Genomic DNA, 23,036 nt, shown 5'->3' with positions numbered 1-23,036 from the left:
TTTCATCATGATTTGTAAAGATTTTGAATCCCCGTCTGACTGTATAGCCTTAAAAAAAAAATATGCAAAAGAATATAATTCCGGCCCCTAGTTATAACACACGGCTCTGTAGACAAGGCTGGTCAATATCTAACCTAGTAATATTTAAGATGGATACTTAAAAAACCCTATCTGAGATAAAATTAGAGTATCTCGTATCGAGACGTATAATAATTTTAAAATACCTGATAACGTGTATTGCGTTGTCTGTAGTAAGAGATGACAAAAAAAATAAATTCGTTCACGTCCAGTGATCAAAACAGAAACCCGTTTACGTTCTTTTAATAAATTAATGCATTTATTTTTTAGTTGGTTCGTTTAAACTTGTTTGCGACTATATAGTAAGCTACCTAACGTTAAACATGATTTAATGGCCCACGATTGATTAATTTCATTTTATTGAAACATTAAATTCATTAATTTTTCATGCAACCCGAAAGTCCCGACATAAGAATACTAATGTCAAATAATAATATTAGTTATTATATAAGACAAAAGTTTTTGGTGGTAATATTATACTTATGGTAGTAGGTTTTAATATAGAAGTTTAATATATTTATGTAAAAAAATGTAACTTTTGTTGAAAAATCAATGCTGAAAATAGCAGGTATATACAAATATAATATAGGTATATTTCTACATTTCATATTATGAAAAGTTAATTTATTAAATTAAATAACTCAGTTAATTTTTAATATTATATACCAATAATTATTTTAATTATAATTTTAAAATTGTAATATTTTTTTTTACATTTCCCAAATATTTTTAAAAGTATTATAGATCCAATTTACTTTGAAAAATCTCTGTTGAATTTAACGATCAGCACATTTTCTGCGGTAAAGAAAAAAAAAAAATCATTATAAAGTCAATATATTTATTCATATTTGCTATGTTTAGTATCTAGTTTCTAAAATGAACAAAATAAAAGCTATAGAAGTAATTTTAATAATATGAAAATGTGGATACTTTTATTGTTACATTACTCATCGATCTGTAAATACCATTAAAATTATTACCATATTTGCCGTTATTAGTTAATATAATATAATAAGCTCCTAGCGTTTTGTTTGAGTACATTATAAAGAAATAGGTACATGACTAAAATATATATTTAATTGTTTGTCAGGAAAAATAATTAAAATATAAGATTATCAATATATGTTTGTAAATTTAACTAATAGGAAAATAATGCTAATTATGTTACCATTTCCTTGAAGTACAATTTACAATAAATTTTATGAAGATAAAAAATTGATTAATTATTCAAAAAAAAAATTTGTCACAACCTACAACTATATAAAGTTGAAAATTAAAGATAATAATTTTAAGATCGTAAATATGTTATTCTAAATTTGTTCCTATTCACCAAATTTTATGGTACCCTGACATAAAATAGTTAACTAATTAATATCCATAAATGTGTAATACAAACATATGGGAAGGGAAGTATTAATTTGAAAAGCTCAATATAGTTAAGTATATTATAGTATTAATTTATTACACGATTGTTTTGTTTTGTAATAGGATATAGGGAGCATTTTATCAGTATTCTAGTCTTTAATTGTTCAGGGTTACAAGGTTGTAGATTAATCTAAAATATTGTGGTTATTCATCAGTTTATACTTAAATAGTAATCATTAGATAATTATTCATACATCTATCATTATATTAGATATCAATACTTACACACATGAAATTTTTTTATATATAAAAAAAAAAAATAGAAAATAAGTTTTTTTTTAAATATGCCATAATTTAAAAAAAAAATTGGGGTTCGCTAAAATAATTGAAAACTTAGTTGCCAATAAAAAGTATACTTATAATTTATAAAAATGATGTTTTAGACTTATTAATAAAAAAAGTAAGTTCTCAGCAAGAGAAATCCTAAGATAAATATGTTTAAAATTATATTAGGATAACAGGAACACTTGGTTAAATAAAAATAAAACAATAATTTTTAAGAAATATACACACTAATTATAATTTGCAAAAAACAAACATTTATACTTATTAAATGTACTATTAAAAATGACATACTCTACTCAATGGAGAAATATCAATAAAGTGCACAATAATACTAAATAGCCAATTTCTAATCAGTAGTTAATAATAAAAAAAAATAATTATATTTTTGTGACTTAGTTATTAGTTATTATTGAGAACCAAAATATTGGTTGTTTGGAAATTTTTTTTCAGCTCAAGATACTGTCCAGAGTACAACTGGTTAATTTCCCCACACCCTGTTCTACCCAAGATTAAAAAATGTGATCCTGTCTAATCTTTTCTTTTTACACAATGGTTCTAGGTTTAGATTTTGCAGAGAAAATTATTTATGTTATAAGTATTCCTACAACAAAGTTTTTTTTTAAGTGTATTAATATCCAAAATGTGTATTAAAATATACAATATTAGCTATATATGATATATAACCTATCTATTTTAGATTTTAATAACTATTGGATTGAGAATTCAAATCAACTTAATATTAGGTATAGGTATAAGTTGATGTTTTTAAAATGGAAACAGTAATAAATATTACAAGTAATACATGTTCATACAGTAATTACCACTAAATATCCTTAGAAGATATGAAAACAAAATAATTACAGTAGACTAATAAAGTTCTCTAGTACACAAACAAACATAAATTATTTTATATATATTTATTTCATAGTGAATGAACTATCTTCTATAGCATGGAAATCAAATTTCCAAAAATATTTGATAGCTGCTATACAACATTCCTTCTTAGCAGCCTTTTTCGTTGATCCTATAAAATATAAATTAGTAGAAATAAGATAACTATTGTAGAAATAAAAAAAGTATTCATAATTAATGTTTTGTTTTTATTTATGTTTACGTGTGAATAGATTTTATTTAAAAAAAATTAAATTATTATTAGAATTTATTTTTATAAGTGAAGCTATTTTACCATTTAAGCTGTAAATAATAAAGTGATTACAAGTATAAAAAAAAAATCATAAAAGGTGTAACAGATAGAAATTACTTTTTTTCATTAAGTGACCATAACGCTACATTTATAGTAATTTTTTTTAGTTTATTTTATAGTACTGAAAATAAAACATTTTTTTTTGATAAATTCAAAATATACTATTTGTGAATCTGATTATAAGATCAATTTTGATGGTAAAAAGATTTATCTAAGTCAAGTAGTTTATTTTTTAGTTAAATTAATTTGGAATGTTATAACTTAAAAAAAATATGATTTTTGAGAATTTGCTGTCATGAGTATATTTCTTAAATTATTTATTTATCATAAAATACTAAACATTTTTGTCATACATTTAATTAGCATATTTTTTTATTAGGTCTTTCTGTTCATCTTGTATATCATACTATTACATTTTATATAAAAAGGAATTTTGAAACTTTAATTGGAATAAAAGTTCCACAAGTAAAACAGTAGAATAATATTGTTTCAAAAAAACTACCTTGTCCACTAAATGGAACATTATCTATTTCACAATTCACTTGAAAAACTGATGGTGTTTTTGAACTAATAATAGTTTCAATAAATTTGACACCAGGCTTCATTTGATTTATTAATTGTATTGGATTGCAATTCCTTGGGTCATCAGGAAATTTTCTCATAGCACCTGCCTAAAATTAAAATAAAAACACGAGTTATAAAATTATAAAATAGTGTGGTATACATGTGTATATCAACTAAACAATCAAAGTATAGCTCACGAGTTAAGTATTTTTAAAATTGTAAATTGTTTGTATATCTTAAAATACTCATAATTTGCTTAATAATTAAAATATAATCAAAAGCCTCTGCAATAACCTAGATAATAATATTACCTTTAATTTTTATAAAAGGTAAATTCACTCTAAATTTTAAACTAACAAATTGGAACCGCTGAGCGTAAAATTTGTTATGTTACACACTTGCAAGACGGAGACAACTCATGCAGATGTGGCATCCTCTTAAGAATAAATTGTAAATAGTAAATAAATGATTATTTACCTTTGACTTTGGTTGCAATTTTATGGCATTTGATTGTTCTTCTTGTAAATTAATAGCTTTTGAAACAGGCTGCAGTTCCCATTGATGTATTAAGTTATGCATAGCTAATGAAGCGAAATGTGGCCATGGGAAATCCTCCTGTGGGGGTCCTTTAGGTTTAGAAACAATACCATTTTCTCCATCTTCCATCTCTGTTTCCATGGGAGATTCTTCTTTTTTTTCTAATTAAATATATGACAATATATAATACCTATACTATATTATATTCAGCAATATTAAAAGTTAACTAGTTCAACATTTGTAACCTACCAGATCGCTCACTTATTTTTTTGGCCAACATAATGCGCAAGAAATTTTCACATGCCTTTTGTTTGGCTTGAGTCTTGGAAACGTGATTTGCAGTATACCTTTGCCCATCAATCTACATTTTTTTTTTTTTAAACGAAGATTGATAATTATTATAATACAAATAAAGAAAAAAATTAAGTTTTTTAATTCAATTATATCTCAACATCTTACCTCAAATGTAGCAGTGTAACCCATAACATTATTTATTGTTTGCTCTTGTAATTGAATTGGTACATCTTTAAACAACTCAGAGAAGACCATTAATGGACTTTTAGGAGTTACTAAACGACGCATTCGAGCATTTAAGCGCTTTTTTCTTTCTTTTTTATTAATTTCTAACATAAAAATAAATTTTATAAATTAAAAAAAATAAAAAAAATAATTAATAAAAATGTAATTTAAGAAGAATTGCATACTTCGTTTGATGGGCCATTTTATATCTGACTTCTCGCTAATTGATGTTTCTTTTTCAAGCTTTATTTGTTTATTCTATATATACAATGAGACAACATAAGCAATTTTTAAAAACGCAGCGAAGAAGTATTTTCAGTTAGCGCAAAACACATATACTTTAGCAGATAATACATCAAAATAATTTAGCATAAATAATAATAATAATATTAATTAATTAACATTATTATATTTTAATTATATTAACTATAATTATTATAAAAATAATAATAATAATTATTATTATTATTATTATAAGAGGACAGTATTTGATCTGCCAAGGTCTATGTAGTTACCAAAAAAGCTAAGACACAATCCATCACAAATGATGATAAAATATCATTGACTTGGATTTTAAATAAACACATTATTAGTATATATATAGAATCCTATTGGTCAGATGATATAATAAATACCATCAAATTAATAGTAGGGTTTACAAGTTACCAATCACAATAAATTTAAATTATAAAAATATGATTAATTAGTTAAATTAATAATTAAATGAAACTAAAAAAACTCAAATTATTTTTATTTTGAATAATTTATTTTAATTAATAATACTAGGTTATCATAAAGGAATACTATATTTGTATAAAAATTAAGAGTATTGGCAACAAGTAATAGCTTCAACCATACTGAATTTACATCACCGCAACAAATTTTAAGCTTAGCTGTCTCACGTTTAGGCAAGATGCCCCAAGAATTATATTCTCAATCTCTAATCCAAAAATGATATGGATTGATCAAATCTGCACTATGACTCTGAAATAGATGCACTGTAATTTTAAAATCTATGGGGAAATTTAAATCAGTCAGAATATATAGACATGTATTTTGCAATGTTATTAGTTTATAAATCAATAAAAATATTAATGGTTTGGCGTCATATTAAATAAAACTTTAATTTTAAATACATAAAAGTAATTACTAATTAGTATTCACTATACAAAAATTAATATTGCTCAAGGCAATGGTAAAAATGTTTGTATATTTTTAAGATTAGTGGTGTTAGTTATTATATATATATATATATATATATTTATATATAAATATGAGTTTGTGACCATTGCAATGGTTAAATGTAAAAACATAACTGTATACCTTAACATCTTTAACAGGAGATGTTTGAGTAACCGAGCTTGGGGGTATTTGAGTTTCAACATCTGGTTTGGGACATGTTGATTGCAATGGTACATCATGCGAGGGCATGAATTGTTGTTGAACTTGGTTTTTCATTTGACTAGTTGTTTTCTAAAAATAAAAGCAAATATAATTTTTATGTTAAGTACGATAAAGTAAATAATATTAATATATTATTATCACAAATATTTTTGTGGCAAGAAAACAAAAAGCTAATTATTGGGATTGGATACCGGTGTTAAAGTATAGAAATGTAGCAAAGAGTGAGACAACAGCGTGGGGCTTTGGATGGTCGGAGTTATTTTCCAAAAACAGCTTTGGAATTGTTTGTTTTACTAGTAATCGATCGAAGCATTTTTTCTTTTAATTATTAAAGAATTAAAATTAAAAACTCTTTTTTCGTTCTTTTAAATATTTATAATAGTTTTAGTACCAGAAAAAAAACCTTTGATCTATCACCTATAGAGAAATAGATTAAATAATATCTATTTTCAGCATCAAAATAAATATCAAATAAATAATGACGATAACAATGAAACTTATTTTAAAAGCTTACTGGTGTTATACAATTTTCCATATTAATAATTGTTGGCTGCTGCTGCTGTGGTTGTTGTTGTTGTTTGAAAGTTTCAACCTTTCTGATATTATACTGATTACCGTGGCTACCACCACCTAAAAAATAAAAGTAATAATATTAATCATTTATTAGGAAGCATTAAAATTAAATTAAGTGGCTTGGTGAAGCGTGGTCTTACGCTCAATCTCAGGAAATGCACTGAGCGTACGTACCGGCTGCATTTGCAAGCTCTCGGATGGATGACCATCCTAGATTTTTAGTAACATATCCTTGTCACAAATACACAGACAATTCTATAAACTCAAAAATCTACAAAAATAACCCCCAAAGTACCATCTCATACCCTATATTTCTGGCGGGTTTCCTCTTAAAAAAAAAATAATTATATTAAATCACCATTATTAGGAATTTCTTGCATATTACAATAACTCTGTTTACAAATTTTTATACAAATTACAGAAAAATAATCTCAAAATAATAGTGTTTTGGTATCAACAAATTATATGGTACCTTTAAACTTATTTTACAAAGATCTAATCAAACAATGTCAAATGTATTTTACTTAATCATCACGATACATAACTCCACTATAGCAGTGGTCACCGCTAGTTTTGCACTAGCCACTCATCATTCTACCGAATAATTTTTAGATTCTTTAAGATAACAATTTTTAAACTAAATTTTAGGGAGTAAATAATCCTATCATAATCCTATTATTAATTTCAATGACTAAATTATTATTTATATACAATATTTATTAAATTAACAATTTACTTATGAGAATATATAGTATTTGATAATATTAGTTTCAGTATATTAAAATTCCTTTAAGGTGTTTTTCCGAACCTACATGATTAAATGACCTAAACTAATCATAGAAAAGGAAAATATGTTATATTCGCAAGTCAAAATTTTATTAATTACGTATTCATGTTAGTTACATAGGTTAGGTTAGGTTATGAATATTCAAGATTGAAAAAATAAATGAGAATAGTCACATAGTATATTATTTATAGTCATGACAATATTTTTAAAAGAATACCAAATATATATTATTTTAATGCAAAATGTAGTTAACTATTAATTTATTAAAACGACCAACTACCTATAGGTAAGATTGTAGTAAATACCAAAAATACAATAGGTACTTAGTATGTTTTAATTCAAAATATTTAAGCTGTCATTGATTGAAGCTTAACATATTATAATGTGCGCACAGTGGAGGCCTTTTTAATTGTATGAGAATTTGGTCACAAACAAGTCATTCATTCAAGCTTAAAAATATGTAAAAAATGATTTATAATTTAATGCAATTTTAAGTAGATACCTAAATAAAATATATTGAAATAAAGAAGTAGAAATTAAGAAATTATTACCTACCTACCATTTAAAAAAAAATGTTCCTATGGCAGGATGAAGAACCTACATAATATTTACTGCTCAACAATAAGGTAGGCACATGCTTATAAGAAATTATAGAATTTTAAAATTTAACTTTAAAAATGCATTTATTTATTCGATTCAGTCTGGGATAAGAAATATTAAATTAAGTTTATGAATTAAGAACATAAATTTGGATAAATTTAAGTTTATTTTTATATAATATTTAGGTACAAGTTATTATTACGTAGGAAATCAAAGGATTTTAGCACAGGAGGCGAGGTGCATACAATATATTCAACCATTATTAAGTGGACGAACAAATAGGCCATGGAAATATCACATATTTTGGTAATTTGTGGCTAGAAACAACAATAATGCAGACTAGTGTCTACAAGACGAAAAAAAATCAGTTAAGTTGTAGGTTAGATGAGACCACGACAATGGGGTTTCTACAAAAAGGGTGCGTGTCTGTCCCTAGAGTAGCACAAAAAAAAATAATAATAAATAACTAACAAAAATAGATTTTCCGTACTTGAACTTCTAGTGTTGTACATGGCTGATCTTTCCACAACGATATCACCTGTTAACGAAGGACTTACGAGTAAATTGTCGGAACAGGTCACTCGGCGAGACCTCAGACCGAAAAATACACACTCGCACAGTCGCACCAGGCAGGCGGTGAGCTATGTAATGATCGTAGGATGGTTTTATGCTAATCTGTGGACTGGAATATTGAACAAAAGTCGAATCAAATCAAAAACGGTTCTAAGACAGTCGGACGTGCCTTTGATTCCCGAATAACTAACTCCAAATAGTAATTTTGAGTAGTTTATTACTACTACAACACTACAACAGTATCAATTAGTGAAGGCGCTATAAAACAATAAACCATGGCCGTGGTGTAAACAAAAAAAATATTGTCAACTATGTTCCGCAAATTGAATGTAACCACTACTGGTATAACTACATAATCATTCTAGAATTTTCAACCTAAGGAATACCGAATAGATAATGTTATCACGTTTCTCCTCTGTGGCATGGTCATATGCAACGGTAACACAATAGCTTACCGTGTATCAACCGCTAGATTCTTCCAATGACAGCGTTGAATTTTTTCATCAAAGGCAGGTTTTCACTGTACGCGTGTGCTGTGTACACGAAAAATGTTCAGCTTGATATGTCCAACTGCACCGGTAATATAGTTAACCGTGTGGTAACCTGACCCAACTAACCAAACACAACAAGAGATTGAAAGGAAGACGTATTTAGCAGAAACTGACTTTTACATAAACCAAATCGTTACGTTGTGATCATGACATATTATAATAGCATTATATTGTATGTTATAATTATAATTTTATTATATGTCTATGGTTGTGATAGTAACATTTTGATAGTCTTTCGGTAGGGTGTGACGACGACGTGTTGTGGCGGGAATCATTATTCAAAATCATTTTATTGATAGGTAATATTATCATGACTAAATAAATTTATTATTCATTTATTTTATATGAAATAAAAATAAAATAAAAATTATTAATTAACAAATAGTTAGTGCTTTCACTGGATGGCTTCTTCCATCACAATTTCATGTAAAAAATAAATAAATATTATATCACATATTCTTATTGTGCTCAAGGGCACAGATTGTATATTTCCTGTTAAAATTTTAAAAAAAATTATTCATTTATTTTTATCATATTATCATATAGTCGGTGTGTGACGTGAGTATGGATCTGAACCAAAACATGATTTTTAAGCTTATAAAATTATCGTAATACATTATTTTACATAATCATGATGTGGGTAACTGTTTTTGTTGTTATTGTACTACCACCACCAGCAACAACTTACTGCTAGTACGTTATCACGTCGTCACTGTACCTACACTACAGATACTACCATAAATTAGAGTAAGTACATACACCACCTAAAAAATCACACATATTTGATTTAAATTATTATTTAATAATGATGAAAGTGTGTGTTAAATTTTGAAATGAGCTGCAATGTAAACTAGACTCCGGATACATGGTAAGTAATTGAAACTAACTGGTGATAAAAAGGTTAAATCGTAATAAAAGAATAAAACTACTAATTAGATACAACATACACGTATACAGTGTGATCACGATAAGTGGAAACACTCAATAACTATGTGCAGGCTACATATATTTCAATTCTGCTTTTTCGGCTAACTAATAAACATTATTATACACATTTTCAAATAATTAGACTATTTTTTTGACACTTAACTTTGCGCATGCGCACAATAACTTTTTTTTTTTAAATGGCATGATCCATTTTTGACCACAAATTATTTTTTTTGGTATATTTTATGAATTTTAGTGGTTGAATTTCTTTTCTAAGTCAAAAAATGACCGAGTTACAGCAAATTGATTTTACGTTATTACAATAGGTAAACAGGTATTTCATAATTAACGAGTTATATAATTTCTTGGATACAGACTAAAAATTGTTTTCTGCGCTATACCTATACAGTGTGATCACGATAAGTGGAAACACTCAATAACTATGTGCAGGCTTCATATATTTCAATTCTGCTTTTTCGGCTAACTAATAAACATTATTATACACATTTTCAAATAATTAGACTATTTTTTTGACACTTAACTTTGCGCATGCGCACAATAACTTTTTTTTTTTAAATGGCATGATCCATTTTTGACCACAAATTATTTTTTTTGGTATTTTTTTATGAATTTTAGTGGTTGAATTTCTTTTCTAAGTCAAAAAATGACCGAGTTACAGAAAATTGATTTTACGTTATTACAATAGGTAAACAGGTATTTCATAATTTGGATTAGTTATTTTTATTTTTTTATTATTAACTAAGTATTTTATAATCTGTTATACCCGTGCAAATAACGTAAAATCAAATTGCTGTAACTCGGTCATTTTTTGACTTAGAAAAGAAATTCAACCACTAAAATTCATAAAAAAATACCAAAAAAAATAATTTGTGGTCAAAAATGGATCATGCCGTTTAAAAAAAAAAAGTTATTGTGCGCATGCGCAAAGTTAAGTGTCAAAAAAATAGTCTAATTATTTGAAAATGTGTATAATAATGTTTATTAGTTAGCCGAAAAAGCAGAATTGAAATATATGAAGCCTGCACATAGTTATTGAGTGTTTCCACTTATCGTGATCACACTGTATAGGTATAGCGCAGAAAACAATTTTTAGTCTGTATCCAAGAAATTATATAACTCGTTAATTATTAAACCTAACCTAACCTAAGTCTTCGCACAACAGAAAATATTATATAATATATGAAGAAAAAAAATTATAGTTAAACCTAAAATACATTTTTTCTATTGGTGTACCTATACTACCTAATATCAAATATATGATATTGAAATATGAATAATTGTAAATCTCACACGAAATTATTGAACTATTCTTGCTATTTGTAAAAAATAGGTAACAGAAATAATTCAACAAGAGTTGTTCTTAAAATAAAAACCAAAAATCAATTTATTTTTACAACAGACAAATTAATATCAATCAACATTTCATTAATAACACAAAAAAAGTGTATAATAATCAAAAAATATGACACAATTCAACAATTGTATATTTAATAGTTATATTAAAGTTTACAATGGACAATTATTTTAAAACTTAAACAGTAATGAATGACTGTGAAATATGTGCTTGGCCGTTATTATATGTGTCCCATGAAGACATAATGAGAATATTACTTGGTCACGTGTGTGTTGCTAGACTTGCTATACAGATGTGGACAAATATAAACTCGTCCCTTCTAGTCATCGTATGTTTAGAGTCAAGGTAATATCATAAATCTAAATAGGTAATATACACATATACGCACTAGCAATATTATTTAAATTATTAAATTATATTAAATTATAACATAACATTATAATCAGTGGCGTATTTTTTTTTTTGGTTTGGGGGGTGTCCACGGTGTCTGGACACCCCCCAAACCAAAAAAAAAATTAATCTTTAATTTTGATAAATTTTAAAGGGAATTTGACAAACAAAAATATGTGGTTCGTTTTGAACTATTTTAATGTTATATTAAGTCCTAAACTAATTAGGAAAGAAAATAAATTTAGTTTTAAATAATGTACCTATTATCCTATTATATTTTTAATTATTTATAAAACTGTTATTCTTATAGCACCACTGGTATCGAATGTAACAAACAAAATATATAGTAATAATTATTAAATTATTGTGACCGATGAAGATAACTATATAGGTACTAATGTATATTAATATGTTTAAATAATATTATGTTATTATTATCCTATTACAGTATACATGCAATTTATATTTTTATCTTACAGCTCCGTGCCTTCATTTGCCTGTGTTACTTATTATAGAAGAGATTAAATGGTTTGGCTATGTTATCGATTCACAGAAATGAACAAATTACTACTGATGATGTTTTGAAGGAATTGAGCTTAAAAAAAGGCGTCTTGAATTTATTATTTAAATTACTTTGTATAATAATTTTAAGTGTATTTATTATTTTCTATTTTCTATTTAAAAAATTATTATTATTTGCTTTTATTTTTATTTTTAAATTTTAAAACTATGTTTACAGTAGGTATTTTATACATGTATGATTTAAATTACATAAAAATTACTACTTTTAATTAAATAAATAAAAAATGTTTCATTACAATATTTGATGAGTATATTATGAACTTGATGATAGTAAATGTAAAACAGAGAAATATTACAACCAATTAACAAATAAGTAGGTATATACCGATATTATCTGGACACCCCCCCAAAAAACATACAAAATACGCCACTGATTATAATGGTAATACTTATTGTGATTATTAATTTATTCTTTTCATAAATATTATACATTTTTTTCTGTATTTTGGTTTTCATAGCTAAGCCTATATAATAGTATAAGTTACCTTTAAGGTATTTAAATCGCTAATATTGCAGAAAGTTTAGGAAAATAACGCGCTCGGAATTCTAATGTTGCTGGCCGATAAGAACGATTACCTATCGTACTCGCTGGCTAGTAACAAACGTTTTCGTCTAGGAGATTTTTAAATTTATCGGTCTCTGTGTTGAAAGGGACGTTTTTAGTTCATTTGCAATTCTCAATTCGACCAGCGACTACATACGCACATTTAAAAAATGGATACTCATTACCGTAACACACACGAAATCCAAGTCGAACTAGTCCATATCCTGCATGAAATAGTTGTGGGCTTCATGGACGGATTGTATGACGATAACTACAACATGCACACCTGGCTCCTTACTTTCCTGAATTCTATCGACCAAGACACCATATCGAAACTTGTCGAGCTGTTGCAAGAGTCGGAACCCGTGGAGTCCACTGTGGTCCTCAAAGACGTAACGCACGACGCAGAATTTACTAATGACACCAATGACCAGGTCGGCAGAAGTGCAATATTGTCGAGTGGCGACGCGCCGTCCTTGGAGTTGGGGCCTGTCGAACCCACTCCGATTACCGAGGACGGCCCACTCGACGATACGGTGAAGAAGACGTGTGAAGCTGAGAACGAAATTGAGCCGGCTCAGGGCATTGAAGAGCCAGACAGCGGTGAGGTCGTAGGTAGGCTGGACCCGCCAGCAACAACCGGAAAATCCGACCAGCCACGAAGGTACAAGACCTCGTGCTGGAAAGGCGTCAGGCGGATTTTCCGACGTCTATGTTGCTGGCGAAGAGAAACCGTCCGCGACCCACGTTAGTCTGGCGGTCCCCTAAGGGCCGAAGATGTCGTCAGGAAGACGGCGACGAATAGGAGGGGAGGATACGGGAAAGAGCACGGAAGGTGCACGGCGGTAAGTCACCCTAACGCGTTTCCCGACCACCCACGTAGCGACGGGTTCACGAGCGTAGCGCGCTCGGTCGTCGTTGACGCGCGAGACCCTCTGGCGGCTCGGCGAGCGCCCGGCAGTTACGGTCGCGTGGATCGGCGGACGACGATGTCGACGGCACGGTGGTTAGTTGAGGCAACGGCGAGGGCAACGATTCCGCCCCGACCGTACCTACGATGATGACGACGGCGATGGCGACTCGTTACGATGGCAGTGGCGGACACTTTGGCACGGGGTAAGTGGTATAGAGATTTATGCGCTAGGAACACGGACGTCAGCGGCACCGGACCCGTGGAAACTATGAACGTTTCAGGGTCCGGTGGCGTGCGACTTCGTGGTGACGGTCATTGCAGGACAAAGACGCGGCTGAAGGGACGAAAATTACCGATTGTCAAGGATCGCGGCACGTCGCTCGTGCGGCGGTCCGATGGCTCTCGCCTTTTCGTCCCGCGGTAAACCCACATCGGCCGGGTCGCTTGTCCGCATAGCGATCACCGTACACTCCGCATGCGCCAAATCTCGATTCTCTCGCTTCGTTTCCAACGGTATCCGCCGCAAGTCTGTCGCTAGAATCGTCTCGCCGTCAACCATCAAAGCGCTAACATCGCGCACTAGCCGCCGTTGCTTGTCGCCGTCGACCATCGCTCCCGCGGCCGTCTCGGTCTGGCCTCGCCGGCTGGGCAAGGTCGTCACGCGTCCGAGCAAACGCGCCCGTGACACTCGTCTACCCGTGGGAACGGTCGTGAAATGTTGTGGAGGTGACCAGTGGCCAAAACTGTTACAAATCCGCACCCAATCGCCATCCCGTATCCTCTCCTCCTTGTTTTTGTGTCTCCTGACTGACGTATTTTTTTTTTTATTTAATTTTATAAATTTTTTTGTGTATATATTTTTGTTTTATATTTCCTTTTTCTTTGTTGTTTGTCTCCCCCCCTCCCTTTGGTTAATTCTTATACTCGCAGAATTTAAATCATAGTCATTTTGTGCTATTGTTTATTCCCCCAACCCCTTTTTCAACTTTGAAAATCTTTTATTTGTAAAAATCTAATAATTTAGCCATTTTGTGCTAATTCATAAAAAAAATATACATTTATCTTCAAAATTGTTTTTCCCAATGATTATAGCAATAATTTTGCTCTACTTTTTTCCAGTAATAAAATATTAATTGTATGTTCATTTTTTTTGATTTGAGACATGTATCTATTCAAATTTATACATATTTTATAAATATTCGTTCAATTGTTGTCATATTTGAATTTTGTAATTGATTATGAATTTGTTAAATTAATAAAAGATAATTTTTGTATACACAATCAATTTTAGTTTCTTATTTTTTCGTATTGTTTGGTGTGTGTAAATCAAATTTTAACGACTAAAAAATCGTTAAAATGTATATTTTCAACAGAAAACTTGTTCGTCATTTATACAGAGTTGAGTAAATAAATTGGTTTTTTTTTTCGAAATAGCGTAACGATAACGATTTATCCTCAAACGATTTTAAATATTTGTTATTATTCAAAAAGTATAAGTGGTAGATACTTGAAAATTTCACCAGTTATTTAGATTGACATTTTCGTTAAAAGACTTTTTTAATTTTGGTATTAAAATCAGAATCTAAAAATTACATTATAACTCATGATAGCTTTAATACGTAATATAAAATTTAAATCACAATTATTACTGAATATTATTTTTAATTTAGTAAAAGAGTTAAAGAATAAAAAATGGAAACATGTTCGTGATGCATATTTAAAATATATGTCTGAAGAAAAAAGTATTAGAAGCGGATCAGAAGCAACACAAAAAAAACCGTACGCATACGCACAAATCATGTCATTTTTAAATACAACTACTAAAAAAAGAAAGTAAGTGAATTAATTACTTTTATTTTGTTATTATAATTGCTTACTTATAATAATTAGAAATTAAATAGAGTATAGGTGCTACTCATATATTATATAAGAATGATATTTTAAAAATATTTTTTTAATTTTTTGGCAATGTTTATGTCTCTATCTTAATTATGAAAATCAAACAATATTAATTTAATAAATCATTTTAAACATAAATTTATATTTAATTTTTAGAATGACCGATAATTTTGACAATGTAGAAGACGATACAGGACGTCTGCACTGTTTAAGCGATCTAGATGATGATTCCTCCGAGAAACCAGCGAACGTTTCATCTAACCTTATTAACTATAATAATACACCAAAAAAAATCAAATTACTCCATTTCAAAGTAATTTACTTGATCAACTAAAAAAAAAATCAAGAAATGACATCAAGTCCAGACATGAGTATTGTAATGTCGTTTCTTCCTTACTTAAAATTATTAAACGACGAGCAAAAATTAGAATTTCACCTAAACAGCCTTCAATATTTAAAAATATTTTAAAATATCCCATATCCACCTGTACAGCAAAATATACTCCATGAACCACAACATCAGTATCCCGTTCCAACTGCTCCTATACATCTTAATAATTATAATACAATGAACCAAAATCCATCGTCTAATATACATTATAATTCCAGTTCTTATTCAAATGCTCAGATTTACCCATATTCATATCCAGCATTCCAACCACACTTACACCCACGTCACAACCATTACCATCAAACCAGAAACAATAAAATTTATTTTGATTGACTATTTATAATAAATAATAATTATAAGGTATAAAACACAACCAGGTAGGTTATAAAATATACATGATTTTATTTTTTTTATTATTAATTTTTTGCATATTGAAAGTTAAGCTTTATGCAATAATGTTTTCCTTTATTATTTTTTGTATTATGTTTTTGTTATTATTTTACAAATTTAATGATATTGTGATTTGAAGAAAAGGAGATATTCTAAACTTTGTAATGATATTTAAAATTAATTATAAACTTTTATTTCAAATAATTTTTTTAGTATATTAAGTACCTACTTTATAGTAATAACTAATAAGTATCGCTATCCATAATATTATGACATCGTTTTGGGTGTATATCGTCACCGAGCGAAGCAAAGATGTATTAATTTTACAACTGAGTGTTTTTAAAAAAAACATTTGTTTCTGAAAAACTTATTTTTTTTTTTATAGAAAAAATGCTACGAACATACATGTAGAGAGAGGTTTTTTTGTAGCAAAAGAAAAAATTTTCCAGTTACTTATTGTACCAGGCACCAGCTAATATTAAATAAGCAATAATGTGATGTGTTTTAGTCATCACATATTATACCTACGTTTTATATAAAAAAAATAAAAATAAAACTAAATTTAAAAATTGTTTTAAAAAATGTTACCTCAAATTCACCGTCAACCGTTCTTCTGGACTTCAAGGATTTCGGAGGTGCGAAATTTGTTTTGTCAAATTTAGTCGGACCTTTTCGAGTAGTTCTTCAAACGATTGAATGGACATGCGATAGTAGTCGAAAAACTTGTCAGGATATTTTTTTAAATTGTCATAAAATATTTGAAATTTCATGTCGTATTCTTTACTACTGTGTAATGGATGGACCCAATACTTCTATGCTTCTGTGCTGGTTCTTGAAGTTCACCAGCAGCTTCGGCCGCACAAATAATTTCCAAAAGTGAGCTCATTTCTATGTATAGTTATAATTGCAATTACTATATATACTGTACTTGTAAATTAAAACAATTATATTTTCAATTTATAAACACTTACCTGATTTAAAATGCCTTTCTCAAATAATGGAAATTATATAAACACTATTTTATTTTTAAGATTTAATTTGTATGTATAAGATTCAGTACAAGTGAATACGTTTGTTGCACAGACAGACTGAACAGACTGAACCGTCGAACAACATGTTGGCAAGTTTGATTTTCATGAATTCATGATAATTATAAATAATATTATATACATTTCATTGAAATCAAAAATTAGCTTTGCTATTACAAATTAACAACGATTCCCGCGCTTTTTAATCTTGTTTGAAGGAAATCGGCAGCCGATAAAACGCTCAGTCTGAACGGTCGAGCCGATTGCGGTTCGGTAGCGCCGTTTTTATCGGCAGCCGAAAAAACGCTAGTCTGATCCGGCACTTATAGTCAATGAAGTTTATTTTAAACTGAATAGCGCTAAGGTCGTGAGTCCTAATAGTCATTAATTCATTTTCAATTTTAGAAAACGGATGTAAAAAAGACAAACGCACACCATTGTACCTAAATAAGTTACAAGCGCTAATCTGAATTTATTCTATAGAGAGTCACTAGCTTAGAGCGTACGAAGGTCAGGCGTATAGTTGGTTTACCGCGTATTAGCAAATTAACTAAATGTTGAATTCATTATCTATGATTATGCTAGCAGTATATTTTTATACATATAGATAGATAACGGTTAAAATATACTAAGTTATGATCTTACAACAATATTCAATTTAGTTTATGATTATGATCATAATTTTATTCGTTTTAACGAGAAAAGTCTGACAATTTAAATATTCAATTGCATGATACAGTATAGGGTCTCGATAATCCGAAGAGATTGGGGAAAAGGGTCGATCGGATTAGCGATTTGTTCGGATCACATATGGCTTAAAAAAACATCAATTTTATTGTAATTTAAAATATGAAATTTTATTTTTATTTGTATTAATTGTGTAAAAACTCGTAATTTCAAAAGACAATGAATATAATATAAAAATATTAATATGATTATGGGTATAAATTATGAGCTTTACTATTTATAATATTGATTTTTTTTTTTTTTTTTTTGTACACTGGTTCCCATTATGAATTGGTATTATATGCCTTGTCCCACACAATTGAAAAATTTTATCACCGGAAAATAATATTTATAAATACATACATAATATGTACATATTATGACGATAAGATAATTCTCAAGCCCATTCAGATTACCGCGTCTTTCGGATTAGCCTGTGTTTAGATTATCGAGACCTTACTGTATTTATTAATGTGCTTTGGATACACAATATTTTTTGTTCTTCCTTCTGGTGCATACACAAAGAAATCAGAAGGTTTTCCGACGCGTGAGCATGCCACATACAGCTGTCCATGTGTGAAGCATGGATTTTCCAAATTCAGTCCACACACTTATAGGTTGTAGCGATTTTACTTGTGCTTTGTTGATTTTCATAGCAAAGGTGAGTCGCACCGGAATCTGCAAACGTTTGAATTCAAGAGGCATATCTGTTGGAATAATTGGGATGCATGGCAACAGTACATCTTCGCCTGTAAACATTCTGTTAAAAATTTTAGCTTCGATGATGTTGTTCATCAACTTTTTCACTGAAAGCCTGGTACCGTTGCAGAGTCGTGATGGATTGATGTTTCGAAAAACAATGATGGACACACCAAATTTCAATGTTAGAACTTGCAACGGCATGCTTGGCAAAACAAATGAATTTAAGAATTCAGTTGGATATCTGACAACTTCGTCTTGATTCATTATAGTATCGATAGGCTGGTACGTTGTCGTGTAGTCTGAAATTTCGTTAAGAATAGTGACGTTGATTGTATTTACATCATAGTTTTTGGCTGCTAATATAGCCCATGCACTATAAGTCACTGACGATTTCTGTAATTTTGTGGTAGATTTGGGAAAATTTTGTCAATTAATTCATTCGTCATTGATGTTATTTTACAGAAATTTGTTGACAATGTGATGCATCAACATCATTCATCGATAGCCAGCAAATTTTACAGTTTCTTGTAATGAAATCCATGGATGGAGTTATTAAAAATAGTCTAATTGTTTTTAATAAATAGTTGGTATAAGATGTTTGAGGAAATTACGATAGGCTACCACTTCCCCACTGTTTTTTGTTAGTGGAAATTTAAAAAAAAGCAGTGTAAATCTACAATAATTTTGTGAATATTTGAAGTTTAAATGTTGACAAATTTTATCAAAATTACAAAATTGTTCGAAATATTTTGAGTTAGAAATCCATAAGAATCAAGGATTTTAAAATTGAATGTAATAAACTATTGACAAACTGTATACTTAAAAAAAATATATATATATATTTAATAAAAAGTCAAATTACATTTTTATTAGTATTTGAAATTAAGATTTTTACATTGTATATTCATTCGATTTTTCAAAGAACTATTTTCTTGTTTTGTTGTAATTCAAAAACGAATTTATGTATATTTTATCATTATCTGTATTATACTTGATATAGTTTTTAAAATATTTAGACTCGTTTTGAGCTGTTTACGGAATTTTTTTTATCTAGGTATTGACCATTCGCTTCAATAGCATAGGAAATACTTACTTATTAAATAGGTAAGCTTAAATTAGTATTTTTTTTTCGATTTAAATTAAATAAACCTTACCAAACCTAATTTAAGTTAAAGTGACTCACTCTAAATCTGTTGTGTCCACTTTTCCACTTTTTCTATTAATGATGTCAGTTTGTATTTTTTCACCGAAATGTTTTAACTGAACAATTTTTTTTTTTCATTTAGTTGAATCAAGTATTTATTATTCAACATTGTATATTATAATATTGAAATTGCTTACAACAAAAATTACTATATGTATTAGGGGGGGGGGTAGAGGGTAACTTACTGAACAAATAGCGAATACGAGGGTCACCATATCAGAAAGGTTGTGAAACACTGTTTTAGAGATTAGTGTTAATCCACTAATATCAGTGTTAGTAACGTAATAATATCTCTTAATTATAGTGGACGTCAAAGTGAAACATAATATAGGCATATTGCCTCAGTGATGGTGTTTTGTGGCGACAGCTAGGCCACAGGCGATTGTTACCATTTATGTGGACATATTGAATATTTGCGAATTAATTACCTATTGTTTCTACCATGACTAATTAACGCCTTGTTATCTTGGAAATTTCAGTATGATATAAAAATGTAATAATAAATGAATAACTTGAAGCCATGATTTACAGTTTTAAAATTTTAGATGATTGTGTATAACACAGTAATAAACTCTACGAGGCGTGACAGTTTTTCCTGCTAGGTATTTTTTTAGCAACAAAACAGGCCAAGTGCATTCAGGCACTTAATCAAAGACTAATAAGCGTAGGTGCATAAAATTCCATTTAATATTTATGTTAGCATCTAATTAGCATAGTATACGTCATTTTCAAAATATTTTGGCCATTTTTAATTAATTTATTAGTTTATTACATTATACAGGATAGTGACTTTCCAGGTTTTATAATAGTATTTATTTGTAAATAATAAATATATTATGGAATATAGTTTTAGGTTAAATTTTATATGTTAACTAAACGTTAAAAACTATTATAGTTCTAGTACATAGTACTATTACATACTATTACATATTGTTTAAGTTGATACTTTTTGTTATAAAATAAATTAAAATATTTTAAAAAGTAATAATTTCAAAATGATTTAAAATATAATCTTCTATAATTTACTTATATATGAATTGCCATGGTAATATATATTTACTTAGTTAGTGTTACATAATATTATATAGTTTTTATTATTTGATTTTCAAAATAATCAGCAGTTCTAAACATTATACTTTTAATTTACTAAAATGACGATTTTCATAAATGAAGGATTGCTTAAAATTACACAAAAATTGTGTTTAATAGCCTTGACTATATATATATACATTATATTTTCATCAGAAATACGAACCTGTCCATTGGTCAAAACTGGCCCGAAGATCTATCCATTTGATAGTCAATTTTTCCAATCGTCAGTACTTTTCTTGACTGCAGCTGCAATATCTATAGTCGAATGTGATATTTGGCCGTACAATACAAAACCAAAAAATAGAATAATTCAATTTCTTGCAGAGGTAATTTTGATCGAAAAATGAATATTTATACTTATTAAATACTAGTTTAATTTAAATTTAACTCTTTCAAATATGTTTATTATAATTTAATTTCATATATATATTTTTATAGCTGTATATTATGACAACGGTTATGATACTTATCTATGCTCTATTTTGGCACCCCATAGTCATAACTACATCTATATTCACTGATAAATTGAGTGTACTAGTAAGTATTCTATAATAATCGATCAATATTATACATAATTTATGAGAATTTTACTTTTATATAGACAAATAAATGGTTGGGAAGTGCGAATATCTACAAAAAAAGCATTCCAATTTGTATGGGCAACATTCGCAGTACAAAGTTCCATTGCAATTTATTAGGCTCATTGATATTGCATTATGTACTCGATAAGTTTGGAAAGAAAGATTTGTAACTAATTCTTCAATATTATTTTAAAAATTAAAAATTAATTAGAATAATAATATTTCAGGCGACGTATTAGATGTTCGTTTTGATGTCATTAATCTAGTGAAAATGTGCGGAAAAGAGAAATTATGATGAGAAACTAATAAAACGTTTTTAATATCATTACTATATGCTTAAGTTATTGCTTAGTAAATAAAAACGTTCATTCTACGTAGCAGGGTATTATTATTATAATTATAATTTATAATTTACAAACGGATTTACCTCCTAATGAAAATTATATACTTATATATAGGTACACCCTACGCTTCTATAAGCATTGATCGAAGCATGTGTCGAAATCTATATATTATGATAATTCAAGGGTTAATCCATAAATGCCTTACTTATATAAGTAAGTTTGTGTGTGTGTGTGTGTGTGTGTGTGTGTGTGTGTGTGTGTGTGTGTGTGTGTGTGTGTGTGTGTGTGTGTGTGTGTGTGTGTGTGTGTGTGTGTGTGTGTGTGTGTGTGTGTGTGTGTGTGTGTGTGTGTGTGTGTGTGTGTGTGTGTGTGTGTGTGTGTGTGTGTGTGTGCGCAACAAATGCTCATCGTTATGGACCATCGTCGAGAGTGTGATGCGAGGATTAAGAAGACGCCTTTGTGGACACTGTGCTAAACAGTTCCCACCAGGTCCTAGTTTTTTTTCTGGTAGAAAAAAAAACAAAGTTGAGTTTGTATAGTAGGTACTTCGTGATGTGTATATTACGTGATGGGTATCGAGCGCGGTTATATAAATTCATGGCATAGGTAGCCGGTATACAACATCTAGAGTTGCAATATTACTCTATATTATGGTATGATGCAATAGAATAACATGTCAAAGGAAATTACTTTTGTTCTAATTTTGAAGTAAATTACGTTAAATTATCCACTGTCTATAGAATTTTTATAATTTTTTTTCTAGCTTTTAATTTTATCAATTTTTATTTTTATTTGTCAGGCATTTCTTTAACATTCTGTATGTATAGAAAATCTTATACTGCGGTACT

At 28.8% G+C, this 23,036-nt stretch overlaps 2 protein-coding genes and 1 pseudogene across 3 annotated transcripts; 1 reads left to right on the top strand and 2 right to left on the bottom strand.

Moving 5' to 3' along the window:
• Positions 1–1,996: 1,996 nt before the first annotated feature.
• On the bottom strand, positions 1,997–8,886 carry LOC107174011 (uncharacterized). 2 transcript variants are annotated; one of them, XM_015524800.2, is made up of 9 exons: positions 8,467–8,886; positions 6,531–6,646; positions 5,936–6,085; positions 4,798–4,870; positions 4,553–4,716; positions 4,343–4,454; positions 4,034–4,254; positions 3,495–3,663; positions 1,997–2,812 (listed from the first exon to the last, which is right to left on the bottom strand). In XM_015524800.2, exons 1-9 carry the CDS (start codon positions 8,486–8,488, stop codon positions 2,706–2,708), a joined length of 1,134 nt encoding a protein of 377 aa, XP_015380286.1. In that variant the 5' UTR covers positions 8,489–8,886; the 3' UTR covers positions 1,997–2,705. The 2 variants fall into 2 exon arrangements, with proteins under 2 accessions (XP_015380286.1, XP_015380288.1); XM_015524802.2 differs by having other exon boundaries at positions 8,448–8,885.
• A 6,671-nt stretch (positions 8,887–15,557) lies between these two features.
• Positions 15,558–16,199, top strand: LOC149057163 (uncharacterized; annotated as a pseudogene).
• Positions 16,200–18,793: 2,594 nt separating this feature from the next.
• LOC149057162 (uncharacterized) lies at positions 18,794–19,231 on the bottom strand. Its single transcript, XM_089223330.1, has one exon. It carries the CDS (start codon positions 19,229–19,231, stop codon positions 18,794–18,796), a length of 438 nt encoding a protein of 145 aa, XP_089079456.1.
• Between the last annotated feature and the right edge of the window lie 3,805 nt (positions 19,232–23,036).

The sequence above is a fragment of the Diuraphis noxia genome, unplaced genomic scaffold (genome assembly GCF_037042655.1).
Source record: "Diuraphis noxia isolate RWA-SAM2 unplaced genomic scaffold, SU_Dnox_SAM2 contig0003, whole genome shotgun sequence".
In the NCBI taxonomy this organism is placed as follows: domain Eukaryota; kingdom Metazoa; phylum Arthropoda; class Insecta; order Hemiptera; family Aphididae; genus Diuraphis; species Diuraphis noxia.
The sequence above is the reverse complement of the archived record's forward strand: the minus strand, read 5'-3'. Positions and strand labels throughout refer to the sequence as shown.